Source organism: Rattus norvegicus, chromosome 13 (assembly GCF_036323735.1).
Source record: "Rattus norvegicus strain BN/NHsdMcwi chromosome 13, GRCr8, whole genome shotgun sequence".
Classification (NCBI taxonomy): Eukaryota; Metazoa; Chordata; class Mammalia; order Rodentia; family Muridae; genus Rattus; species Rattus norvegicus.
The window spans coordinates 77,920,532-77,936,259 of record NC_086031.1 but is presented as its reverse complement, the minus strand read 5'-3'; the positions used below and the strand labels follow the sequence as shown (position 1 = coordinate 77,936,259).

At 37.5% G+C, this 15,728-nt stretch overlaps 1 protein-coding gene across 4 annotated transcripts in view; it reads left to right on the top strand.

The window, feature by feature from the left end:
- The window catches only part of Mroh9 (maestro heat-like repeat family member 9), a 55,305-nt gene extending 40,084 nt beyond the window's left edge, over positions 1-15,221 (top strand). For 3 of the 4 annotated variants that reach the window (XM_008769707.4, XM_008769708.4, XM_008769706.4), the window contains exons 16-21: positions 1,097-1,273; positions 5,939-6,091; positions 6,185-6,301; positions 6,938-7,040; positions 12,871-12,933; positions 14,767-15,221. In XM_008769707.4, coding sequence (XP_008767929.1) covers positions 1,097-1,273; positions 5,939-6,091; positions 6,185-6,301; positions 6,938-7,040; positions 12,871-12,933; positions 14,767-15,095 — 942 coding nt within the window. In that variant the 3' untranslated portion in view covers positions 15,096-15,221. Of the gene's footprint in view, positions 1-1,096; positions 1,274-4,436; positions 4,640-5,938; positions 6,092-6,184; positions 6,302-6,937; positions 7,041-12,870; positions 12,934-14,766 lie in introns of those variants that run through there. The other variant, XM_008769709.4, reaches the window with a different exon arrangement.
- Positions 15,222-15,728: the final 507 nt, after the last annotated feature.

Below are 15,728 nucleotides of genomic sequence, written 5' to 3'. Positions count from 1 at the left end.
ATCATGTCGTGCTCAGAATTTATTCTTCATTGCTCAGAGGAAATACTCTTCTTACAGCTTAAATAAATCATCAACACCTGTCCATTCTCACTCTATAGCTCTCTACTCCTGGACCTCTTTCTTGGGGTACCCGCTGAACCTCGTCTTTCCACTTATAACACTTTCCCCATCACTCACAGGTGATTGCATTTTTGTCCGTTTTGATGACCACCTCAAGTCAGGCTTCACTAAAGATTCTAATCCCTAGCAGCCTCCTCTTTCTGAAAGCCAGCCCCCATATAGGAGCACTTAAGTAACCGTTTATAATATTGATGCCCAAACTATGATCCTCGAACCACCAGCATCAAAGTCACGTGGAAATTTGTTATGAATGCAAATTGTTATGTCCATTTCAAGCCTGCAGAACCAGAAATTCTGAGTTGGGGTCCACTGGCCTTTCTTTTTGGGTCCTTAAGTAACAATGAGAGTCACTAAGTCATTCCCCAGGAGCTCATGTGAGTATTTCCAGGTCAAGCAAATTTAATCAGGCCCCAATATCTTAAAACTCCAAGTTTCAAAGGATTTTGCACAATCCCACTACAGTCTATGCACTACTCCAGGCTGCTTCTGTTCCTATTTAAGCCGTCTGTGCTCATTTTTAGAGACCATGCTACCAGATACGTTAGTAAATTTTTAGTCTTAATTCTCTAAAACACAAGATCAAAATTTTTCTGGTAAAATATTTTTACCATGGCTAAGTTCAAGATCCCAAAGGCATATTATTAAAAACAGAATTGGGTAGAAATGCATAGTGTAACTTTACTATTTTAACTAGTCATGCACAGTACCTAAATAGCCTTAAGAATGTAGAAAATAAAACATATATCAGCAAAAGATTTTAGAATTTATCCCTTTTAATGCTACTTTTGATTTTACTTAACTATAAATTTATGTATTTAACTTTTTAACAATGACTTCTTGAAACAGTTTGCAAAATCTTTAAGGGATTTAAAGAAGACTTGTAAGTTGGCATGCTAAACTCAGAAATATATATACCAACTCTCAGCCCAAGTTTCTTAATCCCAATATTCTACCATTTTCTTTCTCTCACACACAGATAGAGAGTGTCTGCAACCTCTTACTCCCAGTCCTAGATGCTTTCCTATCCAAAGAGCACACTGTCATTATCCGGGCCATGCTTACCCTTCGAAATATTTTGGGCAAACTGGACAAGGTGATCTACTCCAAAGTGTGTATCAGGATTGCTTCCAGCTACTGTCCTTTGATGGATCATGTGAGTGACAGACGTGACTAAATGTGTAACCATTAGTTTTTGTGGTTCAGTTAGGCCCCAGATGGCACGATGATCTTGTATCCTAGAATAAAGCAGCATAAGACAGATTTCTGTCCCTGGATAAACTTCAGATTAGTAGACACATTGATTAACACTGGACCTGGGCTGGGTGGGTGTAAATCCCTCTCCTATCTCTGATATCATGGTGACACAGAGATTCATTAAGAGTCTTGAAAAATCAGTTTCCCTTTCTGTAAAACAGGCACAGAAGTATGTTTATTATAATGCAAAGAGCTGCTATACTCACAGCTCCAAGTTTTGCAGAATATCACATAGGAGAGTGTCTTAGGGTTTTACTGCTGTGAACAGACACAATAACCAAGGCAACTCCATAGCAATAACACTTAACTGAAGCTGGCTTACAGGTTCAGAGGTTCAGTCAATTATTATCAAGGCAGGAGCATGGCAGCGTCCAGGCAGGCATGGTGCAGGAGGAGCTGAGAGTTCTGCATCTTCATCTGAAGGCCTCTAGAAGATTGGTTACCATGTGGTCAGGAAGAGTGTCATAAAGCCTATGCCCACACTGACAGACCTACTCCAACAAGGCATTCAAGTGTGCTATTAAGGTGCTACGAGTTTTCCTCTTAGCACTGCTTTCCTTGTGTCACAAAAGTTTGAGTATGCTGTGTCTTCATTTTCATCGAATTCTAGAAAGTCTTTAATTTCTTAATTTCTTCCTTGTAACCGAGTTATCATTGAGTAGAGCATTGTTCAGTTTTCATGGCTATGTGGGCTTTCTATTGTTTTTGTTGTTATTGAAGTCTAGCCTTAGTTTGTGGTGATCTGATAGAACACATGGGATTATTTCAATCTCCTTGTATCTGTTGAGGCTTGTTTTGTAACCAATTATATGGCCAGTTATGGAAAAGGTACCATGAGGTCCTCAGAAGGTATATTCTTTGGTTTTAGGATGAAATGTTCTGTGGATATCTGTTAAATCCATTTTGGTTGATAACTTCTATTGGTTTCACAGTGTCTCTGTTTATTTTCTGTTTATTTCAATGACCCATCCACTGATGAGAGTGGGGTGTTGAAGTCTCCCACTATTATTGTGTGAGATTAAATGTGTTTTGAGCTTTAGTAAAGATTCTTTTATCAATGTGGGTGCCCTTGCATTTGAGGCATAGATGTTCAGAATTGAGGCTTTGTCTTGGTGGATTTTTCCTTTGATGAAAATGAAGTGTCCTTCCCTGTCTTGTTTGATAGGTTTCGGTTGAAAGTTTATTTTATCACATACTAGAATGGCAACAACAACTTGTTTCTTGGGATCATTTGCTTGGAAAACTATTTTCTAGCCTTTTATTCTGAGGAAGTATATGTCTTTGTCATTGAGGTATGTTTCTTGTATGCAGCAAAATTCTGGATCCTGCTTGAGTATCCAATTTGTTAGCTTATGTCTTTTTACTGGGAAATGAAGTCTGTTAATATTGAGAGATACTGAAGACAGATGACTGTTAGTTCCTGTTATGTTTGTTGTTGGAGGTGGTATTAAGTATGTTTGATTCAATCAATATGGGTTTGTTATGAGATAATTATTTTCTTGTTTTTTCCTTTGGTGTAGAAACCCTCCTTCTATTGCAGTTTTCCTTCTAGAATCCTCTGGATTAGTAGATATATACTGCTTAAATTTGGTTTTGTCATGGGATATTTTGGTTTTGTCATGGAATATTTTGGTTTCTCCAACTATGATGATTGAGAATTTTGTAGTCTAGGCTGGCATTTGTAGTCTCGTAGAGTCTGCATGACATCTGTCCAGGACCTTCTCTCCTGAGAAGTCTGGTGTAATTCTGATAGATCTGCCTTTATATGTTACTTGGCCTTTTCCCCTTACAGCTTTTAATATTATTTCTTTGTTCTGTGCATTCAGCATTTTGATTATTATATGGTGGGAGGATTTTATTTTTTGGTCCAATCTATTCAGTGTTCTGTAGTCTTCCTGCATATTTATGGCTATCTATTTCTTTAGGTTAGGGAAGTTTTTTTTTTCTATAATTTCGTTGAAAATGTTTTGTGGTCCTTTGAGCTAGGAATCTTCATTTGCTTCTATTCCTATTATTCTTAGATTTGGTCTTTTCATTGTGTCTTCAGTTTCCTGGTTAGGAGCTTTTTATTCTTTGTATTTCCTCCCATTATCTTCTATGCCTGAGATTCTCTCTTCTCTCTCTAGTATTCTGTTGGTGATGCTTGCATCTATAGCTCCTGATCTCTTTTCTACATTTTCCATTTCCAGGGTTGCTTTCATTTGTGATTTCTTTATTGTTTCTATTTCCACTTTTAGGTCTTGGATCACTTTGTTTGATTTACCTGTTTGATTTGTTTTCCTGTATTTCTTTAAGGGATTTATTTGTTTCCTCTTTAAGGGCTTCTACTTGTTTTACTTTTTCCCTGTATTTCTTTCAGTGAATTATTTATATCCTCCTTAAAGGTCTCTATTATGTTCATGAGATAAGATTTTAAGTCAGCACCATGTTTTTCAGGTGTGTTGGAGTATCCAGGACTTGTTGTGGTAGAGAACTATGTTCTGGTGTTGCCAAAGTATATTGGTTTCCATTGCTTATGTTCTTGCACTTGCCTCTTGCCATCTGGTTATCTCTGGGGTTAACTGAACTGGGTGTCTCTGTCTGTAGCCTGCCTCTTGTGTCCCTGGCTGTAGCAGGTCTCTTGGGAGACCTGTAGACTGTGGGGTGTTGAAAGGGGCAGACAGGCAGATCTTCCCTGGAGGATGTGTACCAGAAGGGAGATGGGGTTCAAGTCGGGGGGAGGGGTCCCACATCTTCTGGTCTCCCTTGGAGTCCCAGCTGTTGTAGTTATTTGGGTGGGTGTTTTACATGTTACCCTGAATGCTACAGTTCTCCCAGGAGACCTGCAGACTGTGGCACGTTGAGAGGAGCAGATACACCGATCTGTCCCAGTAGATGAGCAGATCAGAAAGAGCATGCCTATATGTTTGATAGAGGGTTAGTATCTAAAATATCAATAAAGAACTCAAAAATTTATTAAAAAATAAACAATTTTTAAAACATTGAGGTATGGGACTAAATGGAGTCCTTGAAAAATGAACAACAAATAGTTGAGAGGTTTTTTATTTTTTTTTAATGTTTAGCATCCTTAGCCGCTCAGAAAATGCCAATGAAAACAGATAAGACTCAGAACAAAGTCTTACCAAGAATTATGCATCTGGAGACGTCTCATTTTATCCATGTCCACGTCAAAAACTGAGGCAAAGGGAGTTTAATACTCACAGGTCATATGGCTGATAAAGTAGTTGGTATATTTTAAACAAATATATTCAAGGTAAAGCTATAAATACTTTCTTAACATGAGTTGATGTAATTTTAAAATTAATTCTCCCCTCTGCGTTGCAATGGTACAACCCCAATCTGTTTCTCAACTTGGCACAAATGCTCCTTGGAAACCAAATTGTGTGCCAGGATGCAGAACTCCAACTGAGACGCAGGACCCTAGTACTGAGCACAGCTTGCCCATGTAACTCCGAGTGCTCTTACAGAATGACTCCCACCTTAGACATATTATCCTAGGTTATACTTTCTAGATGTTATTAACTACTACCTTTCTAAATTTAAGAAACCCACTTTGGTATTTTTTGTCTTATTGTCCTTCTACTTCTGAATAGAATATTTGATCTGAATCAGGTCTTTTTATTTAAAATATTTTAATACAATATATTTTGGTCATAATTTACTTTCTCCCAACTTCTTCTACATCTTTCCCCATGCATCTACTTACCCAGCTTCTTATTCTATCTATCATCTGGCTACCTCTCTCTCTCTCTCTCTCTCTCTCTCTCTCTCTCTCTCTCTCTCTCTCCCTCTCTCTCTCTCTAAAACAAAACAAAGTGATAGAAAGCTAATAAGACAAAAAAAAAACACAAAATAAAACAAAAAGACAAGAAAATATGGTGTTCATTTTATAATTCCTTTTTAAGTATAGTTTCAATATTTTATTAAAGTAACACTTTAAGATATATTAAACAAATAAAACTCTGCACATTAACAATGCACATTGTGGTGATATTGAATCAAGATAAATAATACCTCTGTCACCTAGCATATGTTTGAAAGGTGAGCGTCTTTATATGACCTCAGAAATTTTCATGGAAGAAATACATTATTAAGTACAGTCACAATGCCATGCATGTAATATACAAACCCTTTGCCCTGTACCACCAAGCAGTGCTCAGCCTCTGTTTCTATGAGTTCAAAAGGTGAAGCATGTAAGTAAGAGCAGGAAACAGTGTCTGTACGCCTGGCTGAGTTTACTCAGTATAGTGCTCTCCTGGTTTAGCTATATTGTTGTAGTGATAATCTTTATATTTTTATGTTTTAAATTATGTTTGTGTTCATTCATCTATTCATAGGCACCTATATCTTGGTTATAGTGAATAGTGGTTGATCAAACCCTGTCATAAAATTAAGAGAAGCACTAAGAAGCCCAAACTTTACTAAAAATTATAATCATATATATACATGTGTGTTATATAAATTATATATATATATTGAATATATGCCAGCATTAAAGAAAGTAGTACTGATATGCTGATATGCTCAACAGAAACCCTGACCTTTTCTTGTGTGCATGTTGCAGGTTAATGGTGGCATTCAGTGCATGGCCATTCGTCACTTTGGTGAACTGCTTATGGATATGAATCAATACAACTGGATGCTGCATCATATAGTCCTAGGAAGCCTCGTGCCCTTGATCCTGTTTTTGGAGTCAAAGGAAACAAGAATTGTGAATGTAAAAACCTTGATATTGTTTCTCTTCATGTAAAGTACCACTGTGTTTTATGTAACAGCGAATCAAACGTCACTGATCTTTTCTGTCTCTCAGGCTTGTAGATATACACTGACTATCTGTACTACACAGCTGAAGTGGTCAACAGCACATCTTCTCAAAGAGGAAACTTACAATTTTGAGTCAGTGGTTCTTGATGTCTGCAACAACCTTGTAAGTGGCCCTCTGCTTTAATTGTCATCAGAGGTGTTAGCACAACCTTAAAGTTACACAAATGATGAGCGATGGCAAAAAGGAAGATCTTGTAGAAAGAATGTCAATTAAAATATAATAATACTTAAAATTACTGTAAGAGGTATCCAGTCACAGGGTAGGAACTGCTGTTTTAGATGAAAGAAAAAGAATTTCACACCCTTAACATTGACCATTCATTCTATTTTCTTCCTCCTATTTTGAGTCATGAATGTGTATAAACTTGAATAGACACCTCACATCACCAAAGGAAAAGCTGGAATTATTTGTCATGATTTCCTGAGCTGGTCCTTTGAAACATGGTATGAACGGGGGGGGGGGGTGGGGTGGGTAAAGTGAGACTAAGAGGATGCTAACACAGATTAGAAACACAAACATGGGTTAGAAACACAACACTGGTTTCAGAATAATATCTCAAACAGACTAATCCTAGTCACCAACGAGAACCATGCAATTCATACAAAAATTCTTCATTGTAAATTGGTCTTAATTTCATACTAGTAATTAAGGAATTAAGGTCCCTTGCCTTGACACTTCTCTAGAGGAAGTGGACATGTTTTATCAAATTAAGAGTTTATTTTCCTTTTTTATTCTCAGCTTTCTTCTTATGAAGGTTACATTACAGACTTAATATCTGATACCTTAGGGTTCCTGGGGAGCTCTCGAGCCTTTCTGAAGAAAGGAGCCATTATATTAGTAGGTAAATAATTTTAATTATTCATTATTTGCCTTTGAACGTACAACATAGTATTCAATTCAGAAGTACTCATTGAAACATTTATAAATCTTTATGATTGTCAATTCCTGTCATGATAAATAGGATGAAGAGAGGTTAATAAGTGTAATTAACTTAGAATTCTATTTTACAACTCAAAGTATATATATATATATCTACTGCTTAAAATCACTATCTAAAGAACAAGAATAATTTAAAACTTCATGAAAAATCATGTTTTATACAACCTGAACACCTGTAAGTACAAACTACAACAAATAAGGTCAATGATGTTTAAGAATAAAATGTATATGGGCAAGCCCAGGAAGACACTACAAAAGGAAAAGGCAACTAAAGCTTTTGACCTTGGACAGATCTGACCAACAGTAGTGGTGGTTTTGCTAATGGCGATGAAGATGAAATTAATAACCTTATAGTTTAGGATTTCCAGTTTTGGTGAAAACTGAACTGTGATGAGCATTAGGGATTCTGATTTGTGATGCTCCCAGAGAAGAAAGGGGAGGGGAGTAAGAGGGTGAGGATGGGAGACAGAAAGAAGAAGAAAAAGGAGGAGAAAGACAGAGCCAGATACCAGCACAGACAGAGCCAGATTCTATAACTTTGTTTCAAACCAATACAATCTCCTGAATAGCCTGGGGCCGTCCATCTCTGTGTTACAACTTGGAACTCTCAATAAATAACTTCTTCACAAAAGGGCAGCAATATTTTTCTGTAGAGGTAATTCAAGGGGAAATAAAGAAAAATAGAAGATATTTTCACCAAATTGATGAGACTCACAGTAAATAATTCTGCAAATCTAAAACCTCAAAATAAAGATTGAGCTTAACTACAAATATACAGGATACATCTGATGAGATAAGGTAAAGCCCATGGAAATAGGGCTTTGTAGCTCAGGGACGGGTGTGAGGAAAGACACGTAAGCATCACAGAAAAGGAAAACAACTGTAATCAGAAAATAAGGAAATCTAGAGTTAGTAGTGATAATTCAATAATCAACAAGAATGAAAGTCATTTAAGAGAGGTGAGCCAATTTCAACAAGAATGAAGGTCATACAGGAGGGATTAGTGTCCAGACTACTGTGATGCTTTAGGATATACATTGATGTGAGTGTGTGTGTGTGTGTGTGTGTGTGTGTGTGTGTGTGTGTGTATGCTTACAATGAAATTTAAATCTCATAAATCTTATACAACAATCCTGGTTCTATATATTAAAAGACAAACCAGTAACCCAATAGGAAATATATGAGAAGAAATTATTTGCTTATATGGGCTAAAGAAAGAAGGGAAGAAAATGATGCAGGAAGAAGCGGGAGGGAAGGGGAAAGCCAAGAAAGGAGGCAAGGTTAGGAGGAGGAGCTGAAAAAGAGAGAAAGGAAGGGGGAAGAAAAGAAGGGATGGAGGGTTGATAAAGGGAATAAAAGCAAACTTGGGGGGCTGGGGATTTAGCTCAGTGGTAGAGCGCTTACCTAGGAAGCGCAAGGCCCTGGGTTCGATCCCCAGCTCCGAAAAAAAGAACCAAAAAAAAAAAAAAAAAAAAAGCAAACTTGGAAATCGATGCGTAGCACATATGAAGACTACATGTGAACATTGCCAAAGAAAATGACATTTGAACAGTGAGTACAATATAAATTCTATTTTGAGAATGAAGGGATGGAGTTTAAAGTCACAATGATTTTTTAAAAACTTTATACATATATCAACAGTTTGTTTTCAAAGCCAATACATTGATTCTCTGGTTAATATAATAAAGTCATGGCAGGAACAGTAAAGATTGTAACCCGAAGCATCCCAAGGGACAAGTAGCCATGCCAGTTGTCGGCTTAGCTACTGTAATTAAAGTTTGCATGTGATGAACAAACAAAAGAAGGAACAAAAGAATATTCAGAAATAACCTCCAAATTACATGAGGATAGGCCACTTTAACTGATGAAAACATGAAATGTATGGAATATTATTTAAATGTATGGTATATCATATGGAATATATTTTTTTGCTCTGGCATTAAGCAAATTTCATGTTGTCAAATATTCAAAGAGTCAACACTAATACTGAAACCCATAATTAAAAAATACTTGAGTAACATGGAAAATGTACTTGATAATCACAGGGTAAATGAGCTTTCCATGTGAAATTCATAATATAAGCCATAGGAAAAGACTGCCAACTCTGTAAAATCAAAACATTTTTGCAATGAAAACTCTATAAAAGAGGGTGGTGATTCCCACTTCAAAGGGCCAGAAAACATCTTTAACAAAATCAGAGAAGAAAACTTCCCTAACCTAAAGAAAGAGATGGCATAAATATACAAGAAGACTACAGAACACCAAATAGATTGGACCAGAGAAGAAAATCCTCCCACCATAAAATAATCAAAACACTAAATGCACAGAACAAAGAAAGAATATTAAAAGCTGTAAGGGGAAAAGGCCAAGTAACATATAAAGGCAGACATATAAGAATTACACCACACTTCTCACCAGAGATTATGAAAGCCAGAAGATCATGGACAGATGTCATGCAGACCCTAAAAAACCACAGAAGCCAGTTCAGGATACTATACCTGGCAAAACTCTTAATCATCATACATGAAGAAACCAAAATATTCCATGACACAACCAAATTTAAACATTATCTTTCGACTAATGCAGCCCTACAGAGGATACTAGAGGAAAACTCCAACACAAGGAGGGTATCTACACCCAGGAAAACACAAGAAATTAAACATTTCTCAACAGACCCAAAAGAAAAGAAACATAAACACACACACACACACACACACACACACACACACACACACACACACACACACTACCACCTCCAACAAGAAAAATAACAGGAACTAACAATCCTTGGTCTTTATTATCCCTCAACATCAATAAACTCAATTCCCCAATAAAAAGACACAGGATAACAGACTAGATATGCAAATAGGATCCATCATTTTGCTGCATACAAGAAATAACCTCAGTGACAAAGACAAATACTTTTACTCAGAGGAAAAGGCTGTAAAAAAGGTTTTCCAGATAAATGGTCCCCAGAAACAAGCTGTAGTCACCATTCTAATGTCCAATAAAATAGACTTTCAACCCAAAGTTATCAAATGAGATGGGGAAGGACACTTCACATTCAACAAAGGAAAATTCCACCAAGGTGAAGTCTCAATTCTAAAATCCAAATTAAAAACCATAGAAAACAATCTGGTGAAAAATATGAATAACATTAAAATTTTCCAATTAAATGTGACATTTTCACAACTTCATTTAAAGTGGAATGTAAGTTCGTGATCTTAAAGCAGAAGCCATTGGTGTTCTGTTCAGGAAATCTTCCCCTGTGCCTATGTGTTCAAGGCTCTTCCCCACTTTCTCTTCTACTACATTCAGTGTATCTGGTTTTATGTGAAGGTCCTTGATCCACTTGGACTTGAGCTTTGTATAAGGAGATAAGTCAATTTGCATTCTTCTACATGCTGACCACCAGTTGAACCAACACCATTTGTTGAAAATGCTGTCTCTTTTCCATTGGATGGTTTTGGCTCCTTTGTCAAACATCAATGGGTTCATTTCTGGGTCTTCAATTCTGTTCCACTGATCTATCTGCCTGTCTCTCTACCAATACCATACAGTTTTTATCACTATTGCTCTGTAATACTGCTTGAGGTCAGGGATGGTGATTCCCCCAGAAGTTCTTTTATTGCTGAGAATAGTTTTTGCTATCCTGGGTTTTTTGTTATTCCAAATGAATTTGCAAATTGCTTTTAATAACTCTATGAAGAATTGAGTCAGAATTTTGATGGCGATTACATTGAATCTGTAAATCGCTTTCAGTAAGATGGCCATTTTTACTATATTTATCCTGCCAATCCATGAGCATGGGAGATCTTTCCATCTTTGACGTCTTCTCAAATGTCTTCTCCAAGATCTTTCTTCAGAGACTTGAAGTTCTTGTCGGACAAATCTTCACTTGCTTGGTTAGAGCCGCACTGAGGTATTTTATGTTATTTGTGACTATTGTGAAGAGCGTTTTTTCCCTAATTTATTTCCCAGCCTGTTTTGAGTAGAGAAAAGCTACTGATTTGTTTGAGTTAATTTTATATCCACCCACTTTCCTGAAGTTATTTATCAGGTTTAGGAATTCTCTGGTGGAATTTTTGGGGTCATTTAGGTATACTATCATATCATCTGCAAATAGTGATATTTTTACTTCTTTCTTTCCAATTTGTATCCCCCATCACTTACCCTCTCCCTCAGATCTACTCCTCCTCCTTTCCCTTCAGCAAAGGGCAGGCCTTGTTGCTTCAGTCTTTGCGAGCCCTTGTATAAGCTCTGGTTAGTTGACTCTGTGGGCCATTTTATTCATATGTCCTTGACCCCTCAGGCTGTTACAACCCTCTTTCATCCTCCTCTGTGGGATTACCTGAGCTCCACCTAGTGTTTTGCTGTGAGTCTCTATGTCTGCTCCCATCAACTGATGGATGAAGCTTCTCTGATGATGATTATGCTAGGCTCTGGACTACCTAGGAATCATTTGGTTTACTTTTTCTGGTCATATTTGGTTCTATGTAAAGTCTCTGGGCTATCCAGACACTGGTTCCTGGCCTACCAGGCAGTGCTAGTCATGGGCTTCCTCTTATGGCATGGGCCTCAAGTTGAATCTCATTGGTTGTCCACACCCACAAGTTCTCTGCCACCTTAACCCTTGCACATCTTGCAGGCAGGACAAATTGTAGGGGAAGGTTTGGTGGCTGGGCTGGTGTCCCAGTCCCTCCACTGGAAGCCTTGCCTATTTACAAAAGATGAACAGTTCAGGTTCTGTATCCCCAGTACTAGGAGTAACCCTCTTTAGGGTAACCCTCACAGATTTCTAGGGGTTTACATTGCACTAGGTTTCTATCTTGCCCTGAAATGCACCCCCCCAACCAGTGCCAGTCATTTCTCCCAGTACTCTCTCCCTTCCAACTCCAACCTGATCCCACCTGTTCTAATCCCCATCATCCCCCAGGCAACCAACAAAAGCTACTCTCTTTCCTGTTTCCCAAGGAGATCCATGCAACCTCACTGAGTCATCACTTAGTCGTTCTGGCTCTGTGGGATTGTAGCCTAGTTACTTTGCAGCTAATGTCCACTTATAATTAAGTACATAACCACGTTCAGCTGGGTTACCTTACTCAGGATTATTTTTTCAAGTTCCATCCAAATTTTATAGTGTTAACTTTTTTGACACCTGAGTAATACTCCATTGTGTGTCACTTTTTAAATCTCAGAGCATCACTTGTCTGTTGCTCTGAATAAAGTTGGTTATTGCATAAGACTTTGGTCCTCAGCTCCATTCTCTCAAATCCCACCATCAACTAGAGCAGTCGATAATAAATAATATATAAACAAAATGAGCCAATGGCCAGGCTGTTTAAAGAAATCTCTACTCTGCATGTAACAATGGAAATGCATGTGTTATTGCAACAGGAAAGAACATGAATACATTTCACAAAGCTATGCTGAATGAAGATAACAGAGCCCCAAATGCATTCTGTGTGAAGGAACATACACATTTGTGTACAAATATGAAGGAACTTGCAAAAGGCTTGTGGAATGCTTGCAGGGCATGCACCCACACAATAACTAAGGTGTGCTCACACTCTGTAGTCATTCTTCACATACATATTTTAATTTTCATTAAATAATAATTGTTTGAAATCACTAAAATACAATTTAAGGAAACCCTGAGATCTAGCGAAATAACAAGAGAAATATACTTGATAGTTTATTTTGGTCTAACTTTGCTTATATCTTACATACAGGATATTTGGGGAAATCAGGAGAACATTTACTACTCAGAGATGAAATTGACATTATGATTGAGGGTAAGATTGGAGTTTTTGTATATAAATCCAAATAAATTCACTACTTTGGTTCTAGTTAATTAAGAGTTCTATATAGGGCTGGGGATTTAGCTCAGTGGTAGAGCGCTTACCTAGGAAGTGCAAGGCCCTGGGTTCGGTCTCCAGCTCCGAAAAAAAGAACCAAAAAAAAAAAAAAGAGTTCTATATAAGGCTTATAAGAGAGGGACTAGGTTAAGGGTCATTTTATATATTTTTTCTCTCTCTCTATCTCTCTGTCTCTGTTTCAGTCTCCAAATTTATGCCATTTATTGTCTGATCTAATGATCATGCTAGAACCTTGAGAAGTTACTGAAATGTCAAGAGTCATTCACTTACATATCCTGTAATTTTTTTTCCTGTAATAACACCATGTAGTTGTTAGGTCACTCTAGTAAATAAAGTAGGCTCATCTCTCGTGGATTTTAGATTCTAGTGGATACTAACATACATTGAACTCAGAGGGAAGAGGAAGAGAAGAATAATGTTATTGCTTCAAATGGCTTAGATTCTGGGCATGGTTCTCTCTTAGCATCTCTCTACTGCCTTATTAGAAAATAGTGGGAAACTAGAGAGATGATTGATCACCAGTTGGAAGCGCTTGTTCTTGCAGAGCACCAAAGTTCAACTACCAACACCAACATAGTAGCTCAAAACCATCCACAACACCATTTCCAGGGAACCCAACACCCTATTTTGGCCTCCTAGGGCACCAGGCACACATGTGCTACATTTATATACACTCAAGCAAACCATTCGTAGACACAAAATAAATAAATCCAGAACAAAAAAAATAAAGAAAATAGCAGGGTATCTTTCTGGTTGTCTCTTCCTCCTCCTCTTCCTCCTCTTCCTCCCCTTTCCTCCTCCTCCTTCTCTCTCTTGTCTCTCTCTATATATATATATAGAGAGAGAGAGAAATATAGATATAGATAGATAGAGATAGATAGAGATATAGATAGGTATAGATATAGATATAGAAAGATAGATAGATAGATAGATAGATAGATAGATAGATAGATAGATAGATAGATAGATAATCTGAAAACTACCATTATTCAGAGAAATTTCCATAACACTGCTGGAAGTTCATGAGCTCCCACTAACTTTCACATTATACTCATGCAGTCTCCTCCCTTGTCAGTGTCTCCCACCCCGTTCAGTTGCTACATTGTTTCCACTTGACATCATTATCTCTCCTGCATCCATTCAGTCACTCAATCATTCAACACTTCTCACCACCTGCTCAGTGCTGAGCACTGTACTTCTCCTTAATTCTTCTTCAGATCTTTGTCTTTTTCCTTTTATCTTATCCTCTTCTTTTCAAAAAGCATCCCTCTTCATTCTATTTCCTTTATCCAAACGATAAAATAATATTGCTCACCCTGTATTCCCAGAAGGATCATTACAAATTCAAGGCTGTTTAACATGTGTATTTTCATTCCAATGATTATAACATGACCTCCTATAGTGGAATACATGTGCTATTTTATTGTATGATAACCTTAATTTTAATCAGTTTCCTATTAATTAATAATCACTTAGACTCATTCCAATGTTTTACATGATTATCACAATACAATATACATGAGTCTTTCCTTACAATACTGAGAACACCTTGCACATATGTTTGCCATAAATTTTGTAACTATTTTTATCTTTATTTTATAGTTAATATTAGTCAAGTAAAGATCAGGATAGGGAAGAGTTACAGGGGAAGAATACAGAGGAAAGTAGCTTGCTAAACTGTGACTGCTTAGACTTAATGTTGCTTGAAGTCATCTAGACGTTGAACTAAAGATCCCTCTGCTGTTACAGTTATTGAGCGGTTGACCCGGGAGGAAGACCCTCTGATCAAGGAGTTGGTAGAAAAAACCCGTAAACTTTTTAAGGAAATGGCCAATCGAATGGCCTCTTCGACTGTCAAACAAACCTTCCGAAAATGGGCTAAGATGTTCCGTACCAAAAAGCTGAAGCTTATTTATGATGCGGCCAATATGATATCCCCCAAAGAGGGCAATACAGAAAGCATTAAAGAAGATAATCTGATAAGGCCCAATTTGGAAAACTCTAAAGAGCTACATAGAGTCATTAATGAAGACAAACTAGTGAAGCCCAATGTGAAGAAATCTGGATATTTTCCTTAAACAGAAGCACTTGTCCCTTGCTTTTTAATAACCTCAGTCTGTGCTTAAATTCTTTTCTGAGGAATATTAAAAGTTATCACTAATCCTTTTAATTTTCTATTAAAATATATAAATCTGAACATTCTACCACCTGTCTGGCAATGAGCAAAGCCCTAAATCATACAACACTGGTAAAGCTGATGTGTACTTTTATGTGTACTTTTATGATGTGTACTTTCTTAGTCAAAGTGGGTGGGCACTGCTGCTGTCTTGTCCTAATATCCTGATTGAAAATATCTCTCAGTACCCTGTCCCCAGTGCTCCATCTTCCTAGTCACAACACTGCCTCCTCTCCACCAAAGACAACCAGGCAAGACCCTGCCCCAAGCCCCTGCCTTCCAAGTCCCCTTAAAGCACACCCAGTAGCCTTAAACTGCACCCCACACCTGGACACTACCTGAAGCACAAGAAAATGACCTTAAACATAATCTCTTCTTTTCTCATTAATTTGTTTACTTATTCACTCACTTTACAATTCAATTTCAGCTCCCCTCACCTACCAATGCCCTCCTTACATGGCCCCTCTTCCTAACCCCTTCCCTTCACCTCTGAGAAGGGGGATGTCCCTCCAGGGAGGCAACCCACCCTGGTACC